At 38.4% G+C, this 16,061-nt stretch overlaps 3 protein-coding genes across 4 annotated transcripts; 1 reads left to right on the plus strand and 2 right to left on the minus strand.

The window, feature by feature from the left end:
* Positions 1-116: 116 nt before the first annotated feature.
* LOC146378153 (uncharacterized) lies at positions 117-2,259 on the minus strand. 2 transcript variants are annotated; one of them, XM_084943944.1, is made up of 4 exons: positions 1,955-2,259; positions 741-1,034; positions 461-533; positions 117-267 (listed from the first exon to the last, which is right to left on the minus strand). In XM_084943944.1, exons 1-4 carry the CDS (start codon positions 2,118-2,120, stop codon positions 195-197), a joined length of 606 nt encoding a protein of 201 aa, XP_084800070.1. In that variant the 5' UTR covers positions 2,121-2,259; the 3' UTR covers positions 117-194. The 2 variants fall into 2 exon arrangements, with proteins under 2 accessions (XP_084800070.1, XP_084800071.1); XM_084943945.1 differs by having other exon boundaries at positions 461-530; positions 1,955-2,258.
* Positions 2,260-5,071: 2,812 nt separating this feature from the next.
* Positions 5,072-12,937, plus strand: sri (sorcin). The gene is made up of 9 exons (XM_084944229.1): positions 5,072-5,194; positions 5,355-5,409; positions 6,755-6,799; positions 6,962-7,031; positions 7,693-7,736; positions 7,894-8,041; positions 10,448-10,561; positions 10,879-10,937; positions 12,575-12,937. The coding sequence occupies exons 2-9, from the start codon at positions 5,362-5,364 to the stop codon at positions 12,599-12,601; spliced, it is 555 nt and encodes a 184-aa protein (XP_084800355.1). The 5' UTR covers positions 5,072-5,194; positions 5,355-5,361; the 3' UTR covers positions 12,602-12,937.
* A 744-nt stretch (positions 12,938-13,681) lies between these two features.
* LOC146378155 (uncharacterized) lies at positions 13,682-15,010 on the minus strand (the record flags this gene model as incomplete). The annotated part of the gene is made up of 4 exons (XM_084942649.1): positions 13,682-13,689; positions 14,039-14,171; positions 14,286-14,515; positions 14,857-15,010. Coding segments are annotated over 4 exons (525 nt in total), but the record flags the coding sequence as incomplete, so codon positions are not given.
* Positions 15,011-16,061: the final 1,051 nt, after the last annotated feature.

Here is a 16,061-nt window from a genome sequence, read left to right on the forward strand (position 1 = left end):
TGATGCCATTTCTTAGAAGAGTGGCATTGACTCCCTAAGCTTTGGAGACATGTCAACACCAGGTAAGCTTTTCAGCCCTGCGTCTTCATAATACATACAACTGCATTTCATTTAAATTTGTCGTCTGACTGTGAATTAAATTTTATTTACAGAGTGTACAGTGAAACTGAGAAACACTGAAAGGCACTCCGGCTTCATGTGGGGTACGGCTGGTTTTCTTGTGATGTATCTGGATCCAGCAGATCATCTGCATAAATATCCTCTGTTCTGGGAAGAGATACACAAGCAACAAACTTTTTCAACCATATGTAGTATGTTTGTACGAACTGCGGTGTATTTATGTGTTAGACAAAAAGTTTATGAGGTGTACAAGTGTTAGTTGTGCAAAATAATATAGAAACAGTTACTTTATTTGCTGTAACGATTTTGGTATATGATATAATAATTCTTAAATACTTACATTACTTCCAGAGTGTCTTCAACTGCAACCTCCTCTACAACCTCCACTCCAACGATCACGTTCCTCCTCACTGCTTAAATCAAATACAAGAACATTTTGATATGTCTCAATTGGATGCCTGCATAAATATGTGTGTGTGTTGGCTGAATGACAACAGCAATCTCAGCTTTAAACACTCCAATGGAAAATCTTAGTTCAGTACATTGAATACCACAATTGCTAAGGTAAAGGGAAAGCATATCATTAAGGAAAAGACCCTAGAAACTAGGTGTAATCTCACCTCCACAGTAGATAAATGGAGATCCTGATGAGCAGTGACCCAAAACATCTTGTTCCCTCTGTCTATAAACACATGCACATCTCTGGGTTTCCATCCCTGGACCTTCCCAGCACTGACAACCCATGAAATGCTGGAATACATCTCCTTGCTCAGCTTCAATCACTGTTATTTGCTGCAAAGGAGCACCCGCGTCATGCTGACACAGGCCTGTGCTGTTGGGAATCCCTGAGTGGACCTGAGGCTCATAGATGGACCACTGAGCATCAGCAGACTGACTGATAACGTCACCACATCCTGAAGAAATATATGTGAGATACAAAGTTAACTTGAACAATCAGTGGCTGAGGTCGAGCTATACATTACACTAAACAACAACCAAAATATACATGGCTTATTAATGCAGAGGATGGCTTAGAGTTACACATCATGGCTGAATCATATGTCTGAACCATCTGTTTCCTCCACCTGCTGATTAGACCTGCTGGGTTTGGACTAAAACCGTGGTCAGCAGTCAGCAGTATACTGGTACACATTCCCACACACACATACACACACAACAAATATACAGAAATAGCAGTGTGGGGTTTCACAAACAAAAAAACAACATTAAATAGGATTAAATTTGTTAAGATTTGTCATTTATACCATTTACTCCAGTGGTGAAAGCAGTCATGCTACCAACAGTAAGTCTTTGCAAACTCATTCTTCAGCAATAAGAGATTTGGGATGTACTTGGATTTAAATGTGACTTTTGTTACATAATGTGGCAGCTTAGAAGAGAAAAAATTGAGCATGTGTACTTGTTTAGCTCTCCTCTTGGGAAATCAACCTACACTTTCATTTTATGCACAATGATGACTTGGATCCTTATTGATATTTCTATTATTTTATTATCAGTTAATATAACTAAATACAACAGCACATCCTTTTTATTAGTCTAGGCCAGATAGTATGTGTGATATCGTTCAGTTTTTTAAATGACATTGTGATCAACTGAACACACATGCATTTTCTTTTTTTTCTTTAAAAAACATGTTATGTTTGTCATACGTTCCATGTAGATTTGCTCTCAATGAGTAAGGTTCTATATGATGTCATTTAATAATTAGATATGCTTTTTATGCATTTTTAGTGCCTACTTTTTGTTATGTTTCCCATTTTTTAACCTGTCCTGCTGCATTTACAGCTGCAAAAACCTGACATCTCAGACCTACCTGTATTATAGCAACATACAGCTGGAAGTTCTCCTGTTTCTTCACCCTCCTCCTCTTCTTCTTGGTGGCTCACCATGACAGAAACAAGGCTGCCTGAGTGCTGAGGATGAAGACACAGAGAAGGTCTGGGTGACCAGATCCAGCATTCATGATTAAGTCTGTGCATCCCAGCTCAAACTTCAGCACCGTCCACTGCTGTGTGTGGTTAAAGCGGCGAAACAGATTTCCTTTCTGCCTCCTAAACAAACGATGGAGCCTCTGATTGGGTTTTCTCTAGACTGGAGGTGGAAGCAGAGGAAATGACTGTATGAGCCACTTGAGAGACGAAGCTGATTGGGCTGTTTGTTTCTGCCTCTGATGTAATGCCTTACATTAACCCTTAGATGCACATGTGAGGTCAAAAATGACCCCACGGGTTGTTTTTCTTCAAAATCTTTAAAATGAAAAGTTGTAATATATTCATATTCCAGGTATTCCTCATAAAATATGTTTGTAACATGAGGCCATTTGCATTTTTATTTATTTTTTCATTAATTAAAAAAAATGCAGTTTTTGTATCACTACCCCACTCTTCCACAAGTGGGGTCAAAAATGACCCCAAGCAGGAATCTTCTATGAAACTTTCATTCTTAGCAACTCTGACTGTCCCACTTACACTTCTGATGGATCAGGAATTAATTTTTACACAGTATCAAACATGATTTATAGTCAGGGCTGCACATAAGTGGTCCACAGTGAATGCGCACCTGCGGACCACTTATGTACACCCCTGTTTATAGTTTTCTGTGCATTTTAAACATTGTCCTTTCTGGTGTTTTTTTTTTTTAATATCTAAAGTAACATGGCTGTTATGAGGCCAGCTAGGATCCCTGTGGACCTTGTCCAACAAATTATCCAAGACGGATGGGATGAAGAGGCCGTCGGTGGCATTGATTCAGAATCTGACATCTCCGATATAGAGGACCCAGACTATTGTCCCCCCCACTAAACAAGGCCAGTCAGATACAGAGGAGTCCTCCGATGAGTCCTCTGAAGAGGAGATGGATATTGAGTCTAACTGAATGAGCCCCTCTTACTGCTCTAGCCACAATATTCTGAATTAGTCGGCCAGGGCTTGCACCTGGGTTTACTACTGTCTCCCCAATAGATGCGTGGAAGCTGTTCATATCTGATAATATAATGGAAGAGGTGCTGACATGCACAAACATGGAGGCACGAAGAGTAGCCACAGACAGGGGAAAAGAGTGGAAAAATGTAATCAAACATAAGCTCATGGCCTTCATTTGCAGGAAGTGAGAAGAACTGGGATGTACCAGTTGGTGTGTTTTTGCATAACCCATTGTACAAGGCCACTATGTCAATTCAAAGATTTGAACATATTCACCGTTTCTTGCACTCTGATGACAAGAGGACCAGAGCCTACCGACTGAAAACAAACCACATGGCAGCTTTCTGCTACATATGGGGCCTGTTACTGGTCAACTGCAGGCAGAAATTCATCCTCAGTGATTGTGTTACAGTGGATGAACAACTTGTGCCTTTCAGAAGGAAGACCCAGCTTCTGCAGTATATGCCGAGCAAGCATACAAAAGTGATACAACTGATACAAAAACTGCAATTTCTTAAAATTATAAAAAAATAAAATAAAAATGCAAAGGGCCTCATGTTACAAACATGTTTTATGAGGAATACCTCAAATAAGAAAATATTACAACTCTTCGTTTTAAAGGTTTTGAAGAATAACAACCGAGTTTATAGCAAAATGCATTGATTTTATTTGGGGTCATTTTTGACCCCACTCGTGGAAGAGTTTAGGTACTGGTAGGTTGTGCATCCAAGCGTTAAAGGATCAGTCCTGTATTTTAATCACTGTGACTGCAATAGCCAAAAAATAAATAAATGAATAAATAAAATCAACTTCTTAGTTTTGTACCTAGCTTTCAGCAATAAAATTATTTATTTTTGGCAAATCCAGTCATTTTTTAAATAGTAACATCTGATAATTTATTTTTACTTAAGTGGTTACCTTTAAGGAAGGGCCAACATAAGGAAAGATTATAAGGATTTATCACAGAAAATCTATCTATAAGTAAAAAGGAAAAAAAAAACATCATTCTGTATGTCTTAAGCAATTTAAAGTGGAATTTAAAATCTCCAGGGCATTATTATGGTAGCTTTATACTTTATAAACCATTGACAACTTTTTCTATCAATACATTTCTCCTGATTCATTTTTTGGTCTTGAGGATACTGATGCAAACACTTCAATCTCATGAACAAAGTACTGCAAAACAAACAGACAAAAACAAATCATGTCAATTAAGCTAAAAGATAAAATCAGAAAACAAAGAACGCAAGCACACTGGGAGGGCAGGGGGATAAACTAAACATAATTTCTCTCATTCCTCATTTCTATTTTTTTCGTTTAATATCTCTTCCTGCTCCTCTGTCCTCCAGATGCATTTAAGGAATCGAGATTTTGGTAAACAGACCTCATTGATTGATTCTGGGTCATGAGCATGGGACCAGAGGACAGAGGAGACAAAAAAGAGAAACGAGAAAACCCTTAGGGAGGGTGAGGAAATAACAAAACATGGGATTAAAAACAGCAAAGAAAACCAAATGACGATTTAAGCTTTAAAATGAAACAATATGTGAACTGAATGAGGGGGCAGAATGAAACTAACACATACAAAGAGTTGCAGACAGAGGCGAACATAGGAGTCAGTCACAGAGAGAAAACCACTGGCAAAACAAGAAGTGTGAATAACAACGAAAACCCAGCAATCAATATTCACAAACAGACAAAAGAAGAAAACGAATAATAACAACATAACCAGAAATAATACGAAGATCACGACACTTTGCATTATAAAATGTGCAATATTATCTTGTTATCACACGTATGAAAGTAAAAGCTTTGTACAGCAGCTCATAGATAGTAAAATGTCACTAAAGGCTTTTACTAATTATGATTAGAAATAATTCGAAGGTGGTGGTTAACCACTTTAAAACTGAAGCATTAACTGATATTTATGATATACATTTTTTAATCCATTAATTTACTGCAGAACTTTTACAGCCAGCCCTCTTGATCATATTGGTCAATTAGAGGTCACATGTCCTCTCCCTACCAATCGGAACTTAATGTGGTGGCTCGCACTGAGGAAAGTGGACATTTGCCCCTCCGAGGCTTCACAGTTGTCTGTTTCTTCTCTGAGGTCGTGCTTTTTATATCAGGTAAGTTCACATTTAGATCTGTTCTTCATTGTACTTCACGGCACTTTATAACCTCACTTCTCGGTGTTTTCCTGCGTACATCACCAGACACGCCCTCAGTCGCTAGATTTGTTTTGCTCTGAGTCGTTACTATTCTTATGTTTATTTCGTTTTGTAACAGGAATAAGATGGCTTTTCCCGGATACGGCGCTGGCCCCGGTGGATTTCCAGGAATGGTAAGAAACCGTTAAATTGTGATGAAACGGTTTTACAGCCATCAACCGACCTTCGTCCCGGGATGGGCGTCTTTTCCAACCAGTCCGGAAGTTGGACGGTTTGAGAGAAATTCCGCGTTTAGATCCGTTACATAAAGGTTTCCATTTGAAATAACATGCAAACATTTTGACAATATATTTGGTTTCAAAGTATCTTAAAGAATATTTCGGCTTTAAAATGAAACTCGAGCAGTATTTGTGTGTTTTAGATTCGTACTATAACTAATGACTGTATAAAGGATGCATTCCGCAGTCGAGCAAAAGTGGTGTTTTTACTTAAAAGTATAAGATGATGCAAATACACAGCCATCTATTAGCTTCCGCTTATCCTTATGAGATAAGGATCTCATACCTGGGATAGGCTCCAGCCTATCCCGGGTACCAAAGGCGAGAGGCGGGCTACCCGGACAGGGCGGCAGCCTGACGCAGGGCTAACACAGAGAGACAGACAACCATTCGCACTCACATTCACACCTATTAGCAATTTATATTAACCATTTGACGTAACCCCACTAACTGGATGTCTCTGGGTTGTGGGGAGGAAATCGGAAAAAAAACATGCAAACACGGAGAGCACACGCAAACCCCACACAGAAAGCCCCTCACCAGGTGGTGGAGTCAAACTCAGGATCTTCTTGTTGTGAGGCAACAGTGTTAATCACCCAAATACCCATGATTCTTATATTATCACATTTTACTTTAAGTAGCATCAAATGGGATTTAATAAGCTCATAGTGGATCATATTTCTAACCTGATAATTGTTTCTAAAATCCTAACCATAGCACATCTGAAGCTGCCACACCTCATCAGAGCAGATAGCAGTTTGTTCACAGTGTAGTCGAAAGCCGTTAGAATTATACTAATAATTATACTAATTATATAACAAATTTGGACTTCAAACCCTATGACAGCCTCTTGTAATGATTGTATCCAGATGTGTTGTGCAGCTTTTATTTATCTATACATCTGTTATTTAGATTACAGTGTCCATTAATGACAGTGAGGCCTCTTCAATGAGGCCTCAGAAAGCAGCCACGCAAATTAGAAAATACACTGAATCATTTCAAGCCTTTTAAGTGGCAAACAGGATTGTGAAATGATTAAAAGCATTTAAGAAATTAAAAAATTATATGTTTATTTATATTGAGATTTTTTTTTTATAATGAAGTTTGTATAAAGTATAGTTTGTTATTTTCATAGCAGGACATAGAGTTCTATGGAACTCAAGTGTATCTACAAATACAGAATAATATGAAGAATCAGCTAAATCTCGCTGACTTTAATTTCTTTCATTCTAACTTTCAGCAACAAGATCCTCTCTATGGTTATTTTTCAGCTGTTGCTGGTCAGGTAAGAGACAAAAGTCAGTCTCAAATCACTTCACTGATTTTGGACCTGATGAACTGTTGATGTAATGACCATTCATGCTTCTTTAAACCTTTGTAAAGTAGCTGTTAGTTACTTAACTGTGTTGTGTATCCCACTTTGTCGTGTTTTCATAAACCCCGACAGGATGGACAGATCTCAGCAGATGAGCTGCAGCGCTGCCTCACGCAATCTGGCATCTCTGGCTCATACCAACGTAAGAGCAAAGGCTGTTTAGAATTTAAAAAGCACCTCAAACACAATACTGATTTTGGTCATTTTATATCTAAATTATATCTGTGCCTCTTGTTAAATAGTACTACGGTGTGACTTTTGGTCATAGTTATAAAAACCTTTGCTCTAAAAATCATTTAGCATTAAGGGGAACTCTCTTGTCGGCAAGCAGCAGTTTAAGTACTAACCAGTGTCACTGGTATTGTATTCAGTGTCTCGAGACCTCGAGAACTGTTTTGCACTGTTAATGAATTCAGTGAGATAGCTTAAAAACACAGAACAGCCCATAATAGTTCTGCTTTTGAAGTCTTTTTGTATGTGACCGTTGATGCAGACAGGAAACATGGGGGGACAGGTGTAGGGGTAAGAGAACGTGGTTTGTTGTAGTTAGTCAACGTTCGTTCACATTTCTTTCTGCGTGACTTCACAACTGTGGTTACATATGAGGAGCAGTTAGTGTTTGTTATTGTTCAATCTTTAAACCACCTTGTATACAGATTAAAATCAGTGTTTTTATCGGTCTGTCATACCTGTTAATAACGGTGATCTCCTTATTACACAGTTAATGTTATTTGTATATTTGCCCAGATGAATCCAAACATAGTTATCAGTTGTATCTTTATGAGCTTTGTTTCTTTCCACAGCCTTTAGCCTTGAGACATGCAGACTGATGATCAATATGTTGGACGTATCCTTCAGCTAATCATCCAAAAGACATGTTTAGTGGATTAACTGATATGATGACAGTTGCTAATGGAAAAACACTACGTGACACAGTGCGTTATAAAAGGAAACCATAACTTGGGTGATGTATTAAGGGTCCTTGACCGACTCTGCTATCTCAGAGGGATATGTCCTGCACTATGGGCTTTAATGAGTTCAAGGACCTGTGGCAGGCTCTGAATGGCTGGAGGTCGACCTTCGCATCCTTTGACCGGGACCAGAGTGGGACAATAGAGGGCCAAGAGTTGCAGCAGGCCATCAAATCCATGGGTAAGAGCAAATTAAAGATTAAGTTATGACTTTGACAATAGTCAGGTGTCCACTGGAGCACTGCAACATGTTTTGCTTGCTTGAATCATTCCCACTTTTCTTACCAATCCCAAAGAGGTGCTGTATATGTACAAGTCAGTTTAGCTGTGATGAGGGATAGAATCCAGCATCCTTGTTCGATGTGAAAATACATGTCAATGTTTTTCTAAATCAACCAACAACATGGCCCCTCTATTGTGAAGGTTGGGCATACTGCGACGGGGAAAAATTCCGTAACGAGTTCTGACTTGATATAGACCTGGTGAACGGGTCTGGGAGCATAACCCATCTCTATTCCACGCAGCACAACATTAAATCTGCATGCACTGTCTGCTGAGAAAGGTAAAGCACTAGAAAGGATTAAGGTCTGAGACCCTCCGGTGTCTCTCAGTATGCGCACCGATTTTAGATCTGTGGATTTATCAGTTAGTGATACAAAACCATCAAAGATAAAGGGATCAAAACAAGGGTCTGGCACCTTACCACCACAATCAAGCACCTCAGGATGGAACGCTGCTTTCACAAAGGCAACACCTTTGAGTTGCTGAGAATTCACTGTTTTGCGTTTCAGGGCCAAACAGTCCGCAATGACATGTCCCGGTTTATGGTAGTAGAAACACTCTCGACTCTCTTTAGAGCCTAAGGGTTTAACAGTGCGAGCCTGCTGCGCAGCACTAAACTGTGACTTCTCTTTAACCAGAAAAGAGGCCTTATGGGTGAGCACATACTCGTCTGCGAGAACTTCTGCAGTCGCTAAAGTGGTTACTTTCTGCTCATTCAGGTATAACACTATACTCTCTGGAAGACACTTTTTAAAGTCTTCCAGCAACATCAATTCACACAATGAATCATAATCACTGGCTTTTGATGCAGAGCACCACTTGTCAAAGAGGATACCTTTTCCCCTGGCAAACTCCACATACGTTTGGGAGGGAAGTTTCCTCTGTATCCGAAATTTCTGCCTGTATGCTTCTGGAACAAATTCATATGCTTGCAACACAGCTGATTTAACACAAGAATACTCCAAACTATCTTTTAAGGGAAGCACAGCTACCACCTCTTGGGCTTTTCCAGTCAGTTTACACTGTAATAAAAGGGGCCAGATCTCACTAGGCCACTGCAAAGCACCAGCAATGCGCTCCACCATTGAGAAGGAGACATTGGCTCTGTTGCTAGCTCTTCAGCACTTCCATGTTTACTTGGGGTCCGGCACATTACCCATTGTAGTGTACACTGTCCATAATCCTCTTGTATTTCTTGCCCGGATGTTTAGCCACAATAAATGCCTCATGCGATGGGCCCCACTGCTGCAAGAAAACAATTCAGAGATTTGGCATTTAAAAAAACAAAAAACAAAAACGTACTGATAAAGTACTAGTTGATGACCTCTCCCGGTTGTGAGTATGACTTGTTTTGTTATCTGTCACAAATATTGACATCTGTGTATACAAAACGTAGTCTTGTATTTTAAGGGGAGGGGTGTTACGGCCCTGGGCCTTGGAGAGAGTGAGACTACCCTTTTGTGTTTATGCAAATCTAAGTGTGCTAGGACTCGTGGATGACTTGTGTATGTTTCTCCCCTCCTGTCGCCTAGCAGAGGGGGTCGTAACATAACTTATGTTACGTCCCGGCTCGAGGGCCGCAACATAAAAAAGGAGACGAATACCAGAGTGTAGGTGAAGAGAGGTTATATCTTAAAATGGAATATCAGGTTGGCTAAAATGGCTGGTGCCACCAAGGCAAAGACTAGTGAGCTCCCTCGGAAGCTTGCCTCAGGTATGCTTTTATCCACACCTGACCAGGTGTGGCCAATTAGCACCAGCTGAAAACATTGAGATTAGGGGCTGCAGAGGGACATAACACCTCCTCCCTCAAAAGGGTTCCTCTAGGACCCCTAAATTTATTAAAAGCCCCTCTGAAGCCTTCAGGTCCTTGACCCACAAACCTGAAATAAAAGTAAAAGCTAACAGAAGCACAGTGTTCACATTATAGTTGGCATCTTTAAGCATGGATGCCCCTGCATGAGGGTTTGAAGTTGAACGCACTGAACACACACAAAAAGTAACATGTGACCAACACAAAGGAGTACAACAGTCACAAACTCAAAATGATCATCAAACAGAAAGGATGTTATCTAAAGTTAAAATCTTTTTAGTGCAAAATTCTACAAAAGTTCATACTGACCCTGCTCTGGACAGTAGAGACTGTCCAGAAAGTCTCTAAAGGAAAAGGACTTTGAACTTTGTCCTGCATATTTCTGTGTATATGGACTATACGTGCACAGACTGACATGGGTTTTAGAGTGGCAATAAAGTAGATGTTAGCTAAGTGCTATGACCATTAGATAATGTATGTGTGTTCATTCAGGTTACAGTCTGAGCCCTCAGGCTATGAACTGCATCATGAAGCGCTACAGTCTGAACGGCAGAATCCCCTTTGATGAGTTTGTGAGCTGCGCTGTGAGGCTCCGCGCCCTCACCGGTGAGTCGGTCAAGAAATGCATTAAACTGGACAAACTAGCAGTAAATATTCTTGACAGAGGACCTTTCTTAGGCTCCTTGAATATTGCCTGATTTTTTTTTTTTTTTTTTTTTTTTTTTTTTACACGTGTATTTAAGTTGTAAACAGCATTAAGAAGACAACTTAAAATTGTGTTCGTTCATGAGGTTTTTATAGATGGTCATACAGCTTTGGCAAAACAATAAAAGAAAAGAATACCCACAATGACAGAAAAGCAAAAGAAATAAATTGTGTAATAAAACTCATGTGGCTTTTTTTAATGTGTCTTTGTTTTTCAGATCAATTTCGAAGGAGGGACACAACCCAAACTGGCAACGCCTCATTTCAGTATGACGATGTAAGTTTTTACAGCTGAGGTGTTTCTTCTTTGTCTGAAGAGTTCGTTTTAATGCCGCGTTTTCTTGTGTCAAAATAAACACTGAGTTTATAATTTTGTCACCAAATGCTGGAGGGTATTTAATTTGAAATTTGTGTAGAGTTTGTATTAATAGTGTGATGCTGTTAGTTTGAAAGGCAGACAAAAAACAAGCCTTCTTACAAAAACAGAGCTCCTGTGTTGGAAACAAGACTCATGAACTGTTATACCCAATTATACAAAGAGAATTAGAAATGAAGACTCCGAGACTCGAGACTAATTTCAGATAAAGGCCTTGGTCAGTGTTTAAGGAAATAGATGTTCATTATATAGTAAATATGTTCATTAAACCTAAATATGCTTTTTTACCATAATACAGCTTTTATTCAGACAGATTACTTAAAAACACTTGAAATAATTACAAAAATCTGATAACTATTTTTTTTTTTTTTTTCAAACAATGTAAAACTGTGTTTTGATGACATCACAGAACAAGTGAGACTAAAGTATGTTGGAAATGAACACTGCCACCCTGTGCTTGGAAATAGTATTCCATGTGAATTCCCTCTTGCCACAATCCTGACTGTACTGTTGTTGACACTTGTTATACACTCAACCTTTCCTTCTTGAATGGAAATTATTAATAACTTCTTGGTGTGTTGTTTTAGCAACATATCAGCTATTTCTTCACTATAGATATGGTAAATGTATAGCGCTTTACTTAGTCCCTAAGGACCCCAAAGCGCTTTACACATCCAGTCATCCACCCATTCACACACTGGTGATGGCAAGCTACATTGTAGCCACAGCCACCCTGGGATGCACTGACAGAGGCGAGGCTGCCGGACACTGGCACCACCGGGCCCTCTGACCACCACCAGTAGGCAACGGGTGAAGTGTCTTGCCCAAGGACACAACGACAGAGACTGTCCAAGCTGGGGCTCGAATCGACAACCTTCCGAGGTTCCAAGGCGAACTCCCAACTCTTGAGCCATGATCGCCCCTAGATGGGTTTAGCTCCTAGTTTGGTACGAGGGGCTGGGCTGGACGTGGGACCTCAGTTCTCAGCAGAACTGTTCTGCATATTATGGTTCCAAAACAGGATGTCAGTGCCTGTTTCTGAGATGTCTTGGCATCCTTTCTGCAGATTTGTGATGCTGCTTGTCTTTATATTTAGTATGTTTTAGAAATACATAGACATCTTGGCACATTTTTAAGGTTGTATAGAAAACCTGTAAGCAACAGTGTTTTATTTGCTACAGAAAAAAAAATCTCCTAAAGACTACGGGGTAGCTGTAGCTCAGGTGGTAGAGCAGGTCATCTACTGATCGGACGGTTGGTGGTTCGTTTCCTGGCTTCCCCTAGTCTGCATGCCAAATATCCTTGGGCAAGATACTAACACCAAATATGAATTGATTGATTTCTTGTTTCTTACAGTGGCAGCAGGAAGCTGCAAACACGCCTTAACCAAACAGAAACAGTTGCCTGGAAAACTGAAACAATTAGATACATTATTAAAGTTATTATACATCCTAATAAAAATGTGATGTAGTAAAGAAAAGAATTGCTGGAGAACTGTGTAAGAGTTGTAGAGTAACATATTATCTTTGTCTCCTTAGTTTATCCAGGTCACCATGAGCATTTGAAGAGGACAGCACGGCACAGAGGGACACCCACCACCTTTTAAAATCTTATATTAATGGCATTTTCTTCATATGTATTTTTACACACATTATTGTACAAAATGTCACTGAAACATTCCATTTTACCAAAAATCTTTTGTAAAGTAATGCATAGTGTTAAACTTAAGAACAAGTAACCTCAGTTTGTGCTAGTGTCATTTGAGTGCCTGTATACTGGAGCTTATTAGTGTCACTCTTACATCTGCATGGGCTGTTACAGCTAGAGTTACCATGTAAACTTGCCGGCTGGTCAGTGGCTTGTGAACATTAATGGCATTAATAAAGTAATATATGAATTTACTTATACTTTGCTTCTATTTACTTGTGTTATCTTTGGTTTAAGTTTTTGTCCTTTTAAAGATATCTTTTTTTTGTCCTTTAAATGAATCAATTAAAGGACAGAAAAGGTGCTTATTAATTCAGTGAAGCTTCAGGTTAATTACACTGTTTGTTATATTATTAGCTTGTGAATTATTTTTTAGTTTTTTTATTAGGATTTATTTCATTTGAACATTTAAGATGATGAATATGTAAACTAGTTTTAGTGACTGTAAACATGTATCTAAATTATTTTACTATTTAAAGAATCTGGTGATTTCAAGTCACATAAATGGAATAGCATGAGAATTTGGTTGAAATCTAAAAAAAAGTTATTTTGATGATGGATTTAGGATGATATGCAACCTGGAAATGTAAGAGTGCTTACTGTTGATGTTCTCTTTTGATGATGAAATTCATTCAACTTATGAGATATGATACAGATAATGCAATGGTTTAAGATTATATTATTATTATTATTATTATATATAATAATACAATTAATTTTTGAATTTCTCCATTGTCATTGTAACCATTAATATAAACTTCAGTTCATGAAGAGCTGGGATCAAACTTATCCGCCTTATGAAAGTTTTCCAGAAGGATGGCGACCCCTACTGACCTTGAGGTTCCATGACTAAGATAATCTCCCCATGGTTTAAACCAAAAAGCATCATCAGCTTTTTTGTAAGTTTCTTTTGTTTGTTTGTTTTTTCCTTCAATTGTCTAAATGGCTGTGAACAGAAGACCACAAAACTGCAGACAGTTATAACTATCTCCTGTTTTCCCCAGATGTCAGTATCGTAAACATAGAATGACTGTGAAGTAAATTTTCTGACTTCCTAGATCAGTTGTTTAATCTTTGTAAGATTTGATAAGACAGTCTGTGCTGGGTCCACATTTATGAGACAAATAAGAACTGCATGGAAGCACTTTAATTTGACACAATCAAAACAGAATCTTGCTCATTGTTTTATTTCCAATGAAGACTTCATGTCATGTAAAAGAATGAACACAGAAAAGTAAGAGAGGTTAAAAGTGTGGGAGTCCTTAAAACACTCTTAAGCATTACAGCATTATTACACTGATCCTCAACTTCTGAATGTTTGCTAAGTTCTTCTAATTTTTTCAAGAGTTCTTCATCTGGTGCTTTATCTGCATCAGGTAATTTTTTTCCTGGAATCCATTTGAGCAAATAGCCTGCCTTGGTTCCAGGCTGCAATAGAAAATAAGAAAATCATTGTTAAAAGGAGAGTTATTTACCTTCTGTTCATCAGGTTGAAATCTTTTAACCAAGCAAACACAGTAATACAATATTATTGTCACACACCTGCTTTAGATATGCTTGTCCATAACGCACGTAAGTTGCAAGATGTTCACAGTTGTTCTTCAGGAGATTATATTTTCCACAGTTTTCCTCAGCTTTCATGAGTTTGATGTGTTTCTTTATGTCATCTCGACTTGATGGTGTCAACTTGTTATCCAGATAATTTTCTTTTGCATGTTCTCCCTGATCTTTGAGAGAACCGAAAACACAGTATTTGCCGCCAATGTGCTTATCTGTAACGATTAGAAGAAACTGTTAGAAATACGTTATAATAATTTGACAGCAAGCCTGTTACCATTTCTCATTAGTTTCATTTTCTTTTTTCATTTCCATTTGTATCATAAATGTAACTGCTATTTCTGTACTTCTACACAAATAAGGAAAATGTGCGTCAGATACAAGACCCCCTTACTATGATTCTGATTCACCTGTAGGTAACTCCTATTGGTTAATGATTTAAAATTATAATGATGTGCATTCACAAAGAATTTTTACATTATCTTAACATGCATGTGTTTCAGGGATTAACTGATTACTGTACTTCTCATATAGTTTCAGTTTAAGTAATACATACGTATGCGGTGAAATATGTCCTTGTCCTTTCCTTGGCCAAATGCATTGTCTGTACCCACATAAACAGCAAAGTGTTTGTAAGCTTTGTTGATTTTGGCACATTTCTTTGGAAATGAAATTATATCTCCAAATGTGTACTGAAAATAGAAACAATTGTTTTACCACCAGATACCGACTGCAAAACAGAAAAAAACAGCAATAGTTTTAAAGGAAACATTTCAGTGGAATTGTGGCCACTGACTGAATACACTTGGGTCTATTTTTTGGACAAATACATACTTTTTTGTACTTCTTCCTCCACCAGAGTGGTTCTAAATCAAACAATAGTGATGTGCGATACCACTGATCTCCTTTCCAATCCGATACCAAGTAAAATTCAGGGTGGTATCGGCAATACTGATCCGATACCGATACTTTGTACAAAAACTTTTTTTTTTTACTGCATCTTTTATTGTATCTCAAATTATAGCTTCATAATGATTACAGGACGTCAGATTACTTGTTCTTATCACTTAATAATGCAGAATTATCATATACAAATAAAAAATGAAGTTGTGTGCCATTTGAGCATGTTGCCTGGCTTCAGCACTAAAGGACTCCGCGAGAGACGTCTGTCTCACCCTAGCAGCACCTACCCCTCTCCTCCTCCTCCTCTCCACAAGCTTGGTTGTCTGTTGTCTTTGTGTGTTTGGATTAAAGAATGTTAGCTACCGCTCGTCTGCAGGCTTTATTTAAATGGAAAACTTCCACAACAAAATAGGTTTATGTCCAGCATTTGTAAATACAACTATGTTAAACTATGTGTTATTCTGTGTTCCTTGAAAAGTTTGTGACACCTCAACATACCCATGCAACTTTACCTTTTCAATGTTGCATTTTACATCATTTATGAAGGCTTCTATAAGGCTTCTATAAGGCTTCCAAAGCGCAGCCTCAGTTCTTTCTCACATCATCCGCCATGACGATGTGGTCCAGCTAGTGAAAAAAATAATTGTGAAAGTTTTGATGTGGAAAATCATGTAATTATGTGAAAATATGTTTGCATCATATGTCAAGTACTTAAATGTGCTGTTCGGGATTGTTATAAATTACTTTTAACGTTTTTTCGTTTTTGTTTTTTTCCACTTTATCCGTATATGACAAACAGTGCCTTAGATGAACTTGTGGCACAGATTGCTCCAGAGGCTGTCCGAGCATCACTGCGAG

This window comes from Perissodus microlepis, chromosome 11 (assembly GCF_051167445.1).
Source record: "Perissodus microlepis isolate ML-2025 ecotype Zambia chromosome 11, ASM5116744v1, whole genome shotgun sequence".
Lineage (NCBI taxonomy): Eukaryota > Metazoa > Chordata > Actinopteri > Cichliformes > Cichlidae > Perissodus > Perissodus microlepis.

Excerpts from the sequence above, each read along its gene's own strand:
- sri (XM_084944229.1), top strand. The coding sequence starts at position 5,362 with ATGGCTTTTCCCGGATACGGCGCTGGCCCCGGTGGATTTCCAGGAATG. Across the intron at positions 8,042-10,447 it reads GCAGGCCATCAAATCCATGG|GTTACAGTCTGAGCCCTCAG; the intron begins GTAAGAGCAAAT and ends GTGTTCATTCAG. Across the intron at positions 10,938-12,574 it reads CCTCATTTCAGTATGACGAT|TTTATCCAGGTCACCATGAG; the intron begins GTAAGTTTTTAC and ends TTGTCTCCTTAG.
- LOC146378153 (XM_084943944.1), bottom strand. The coding sequence starts at position 2,120 with ATGCACAGACTTAATCATGAATGCTGGATCTGGTCACCCAGACCTTCT. Across the intron at positions 1,035-1,954 it reads TGTATGTTGCTATAATACAG|GATGTGGTGACGTTATCAGT; the intron begins GTAGGTCTGAGA and ends ATATTTCTTCAG. Across the intron at positions 534-740 it reads TCCATTTATCTACTGTGGAG|CAGTGAGGAGGAACGTGATC; the intron begins GTGAGATTACAC and ends ATTTGATTTAAG.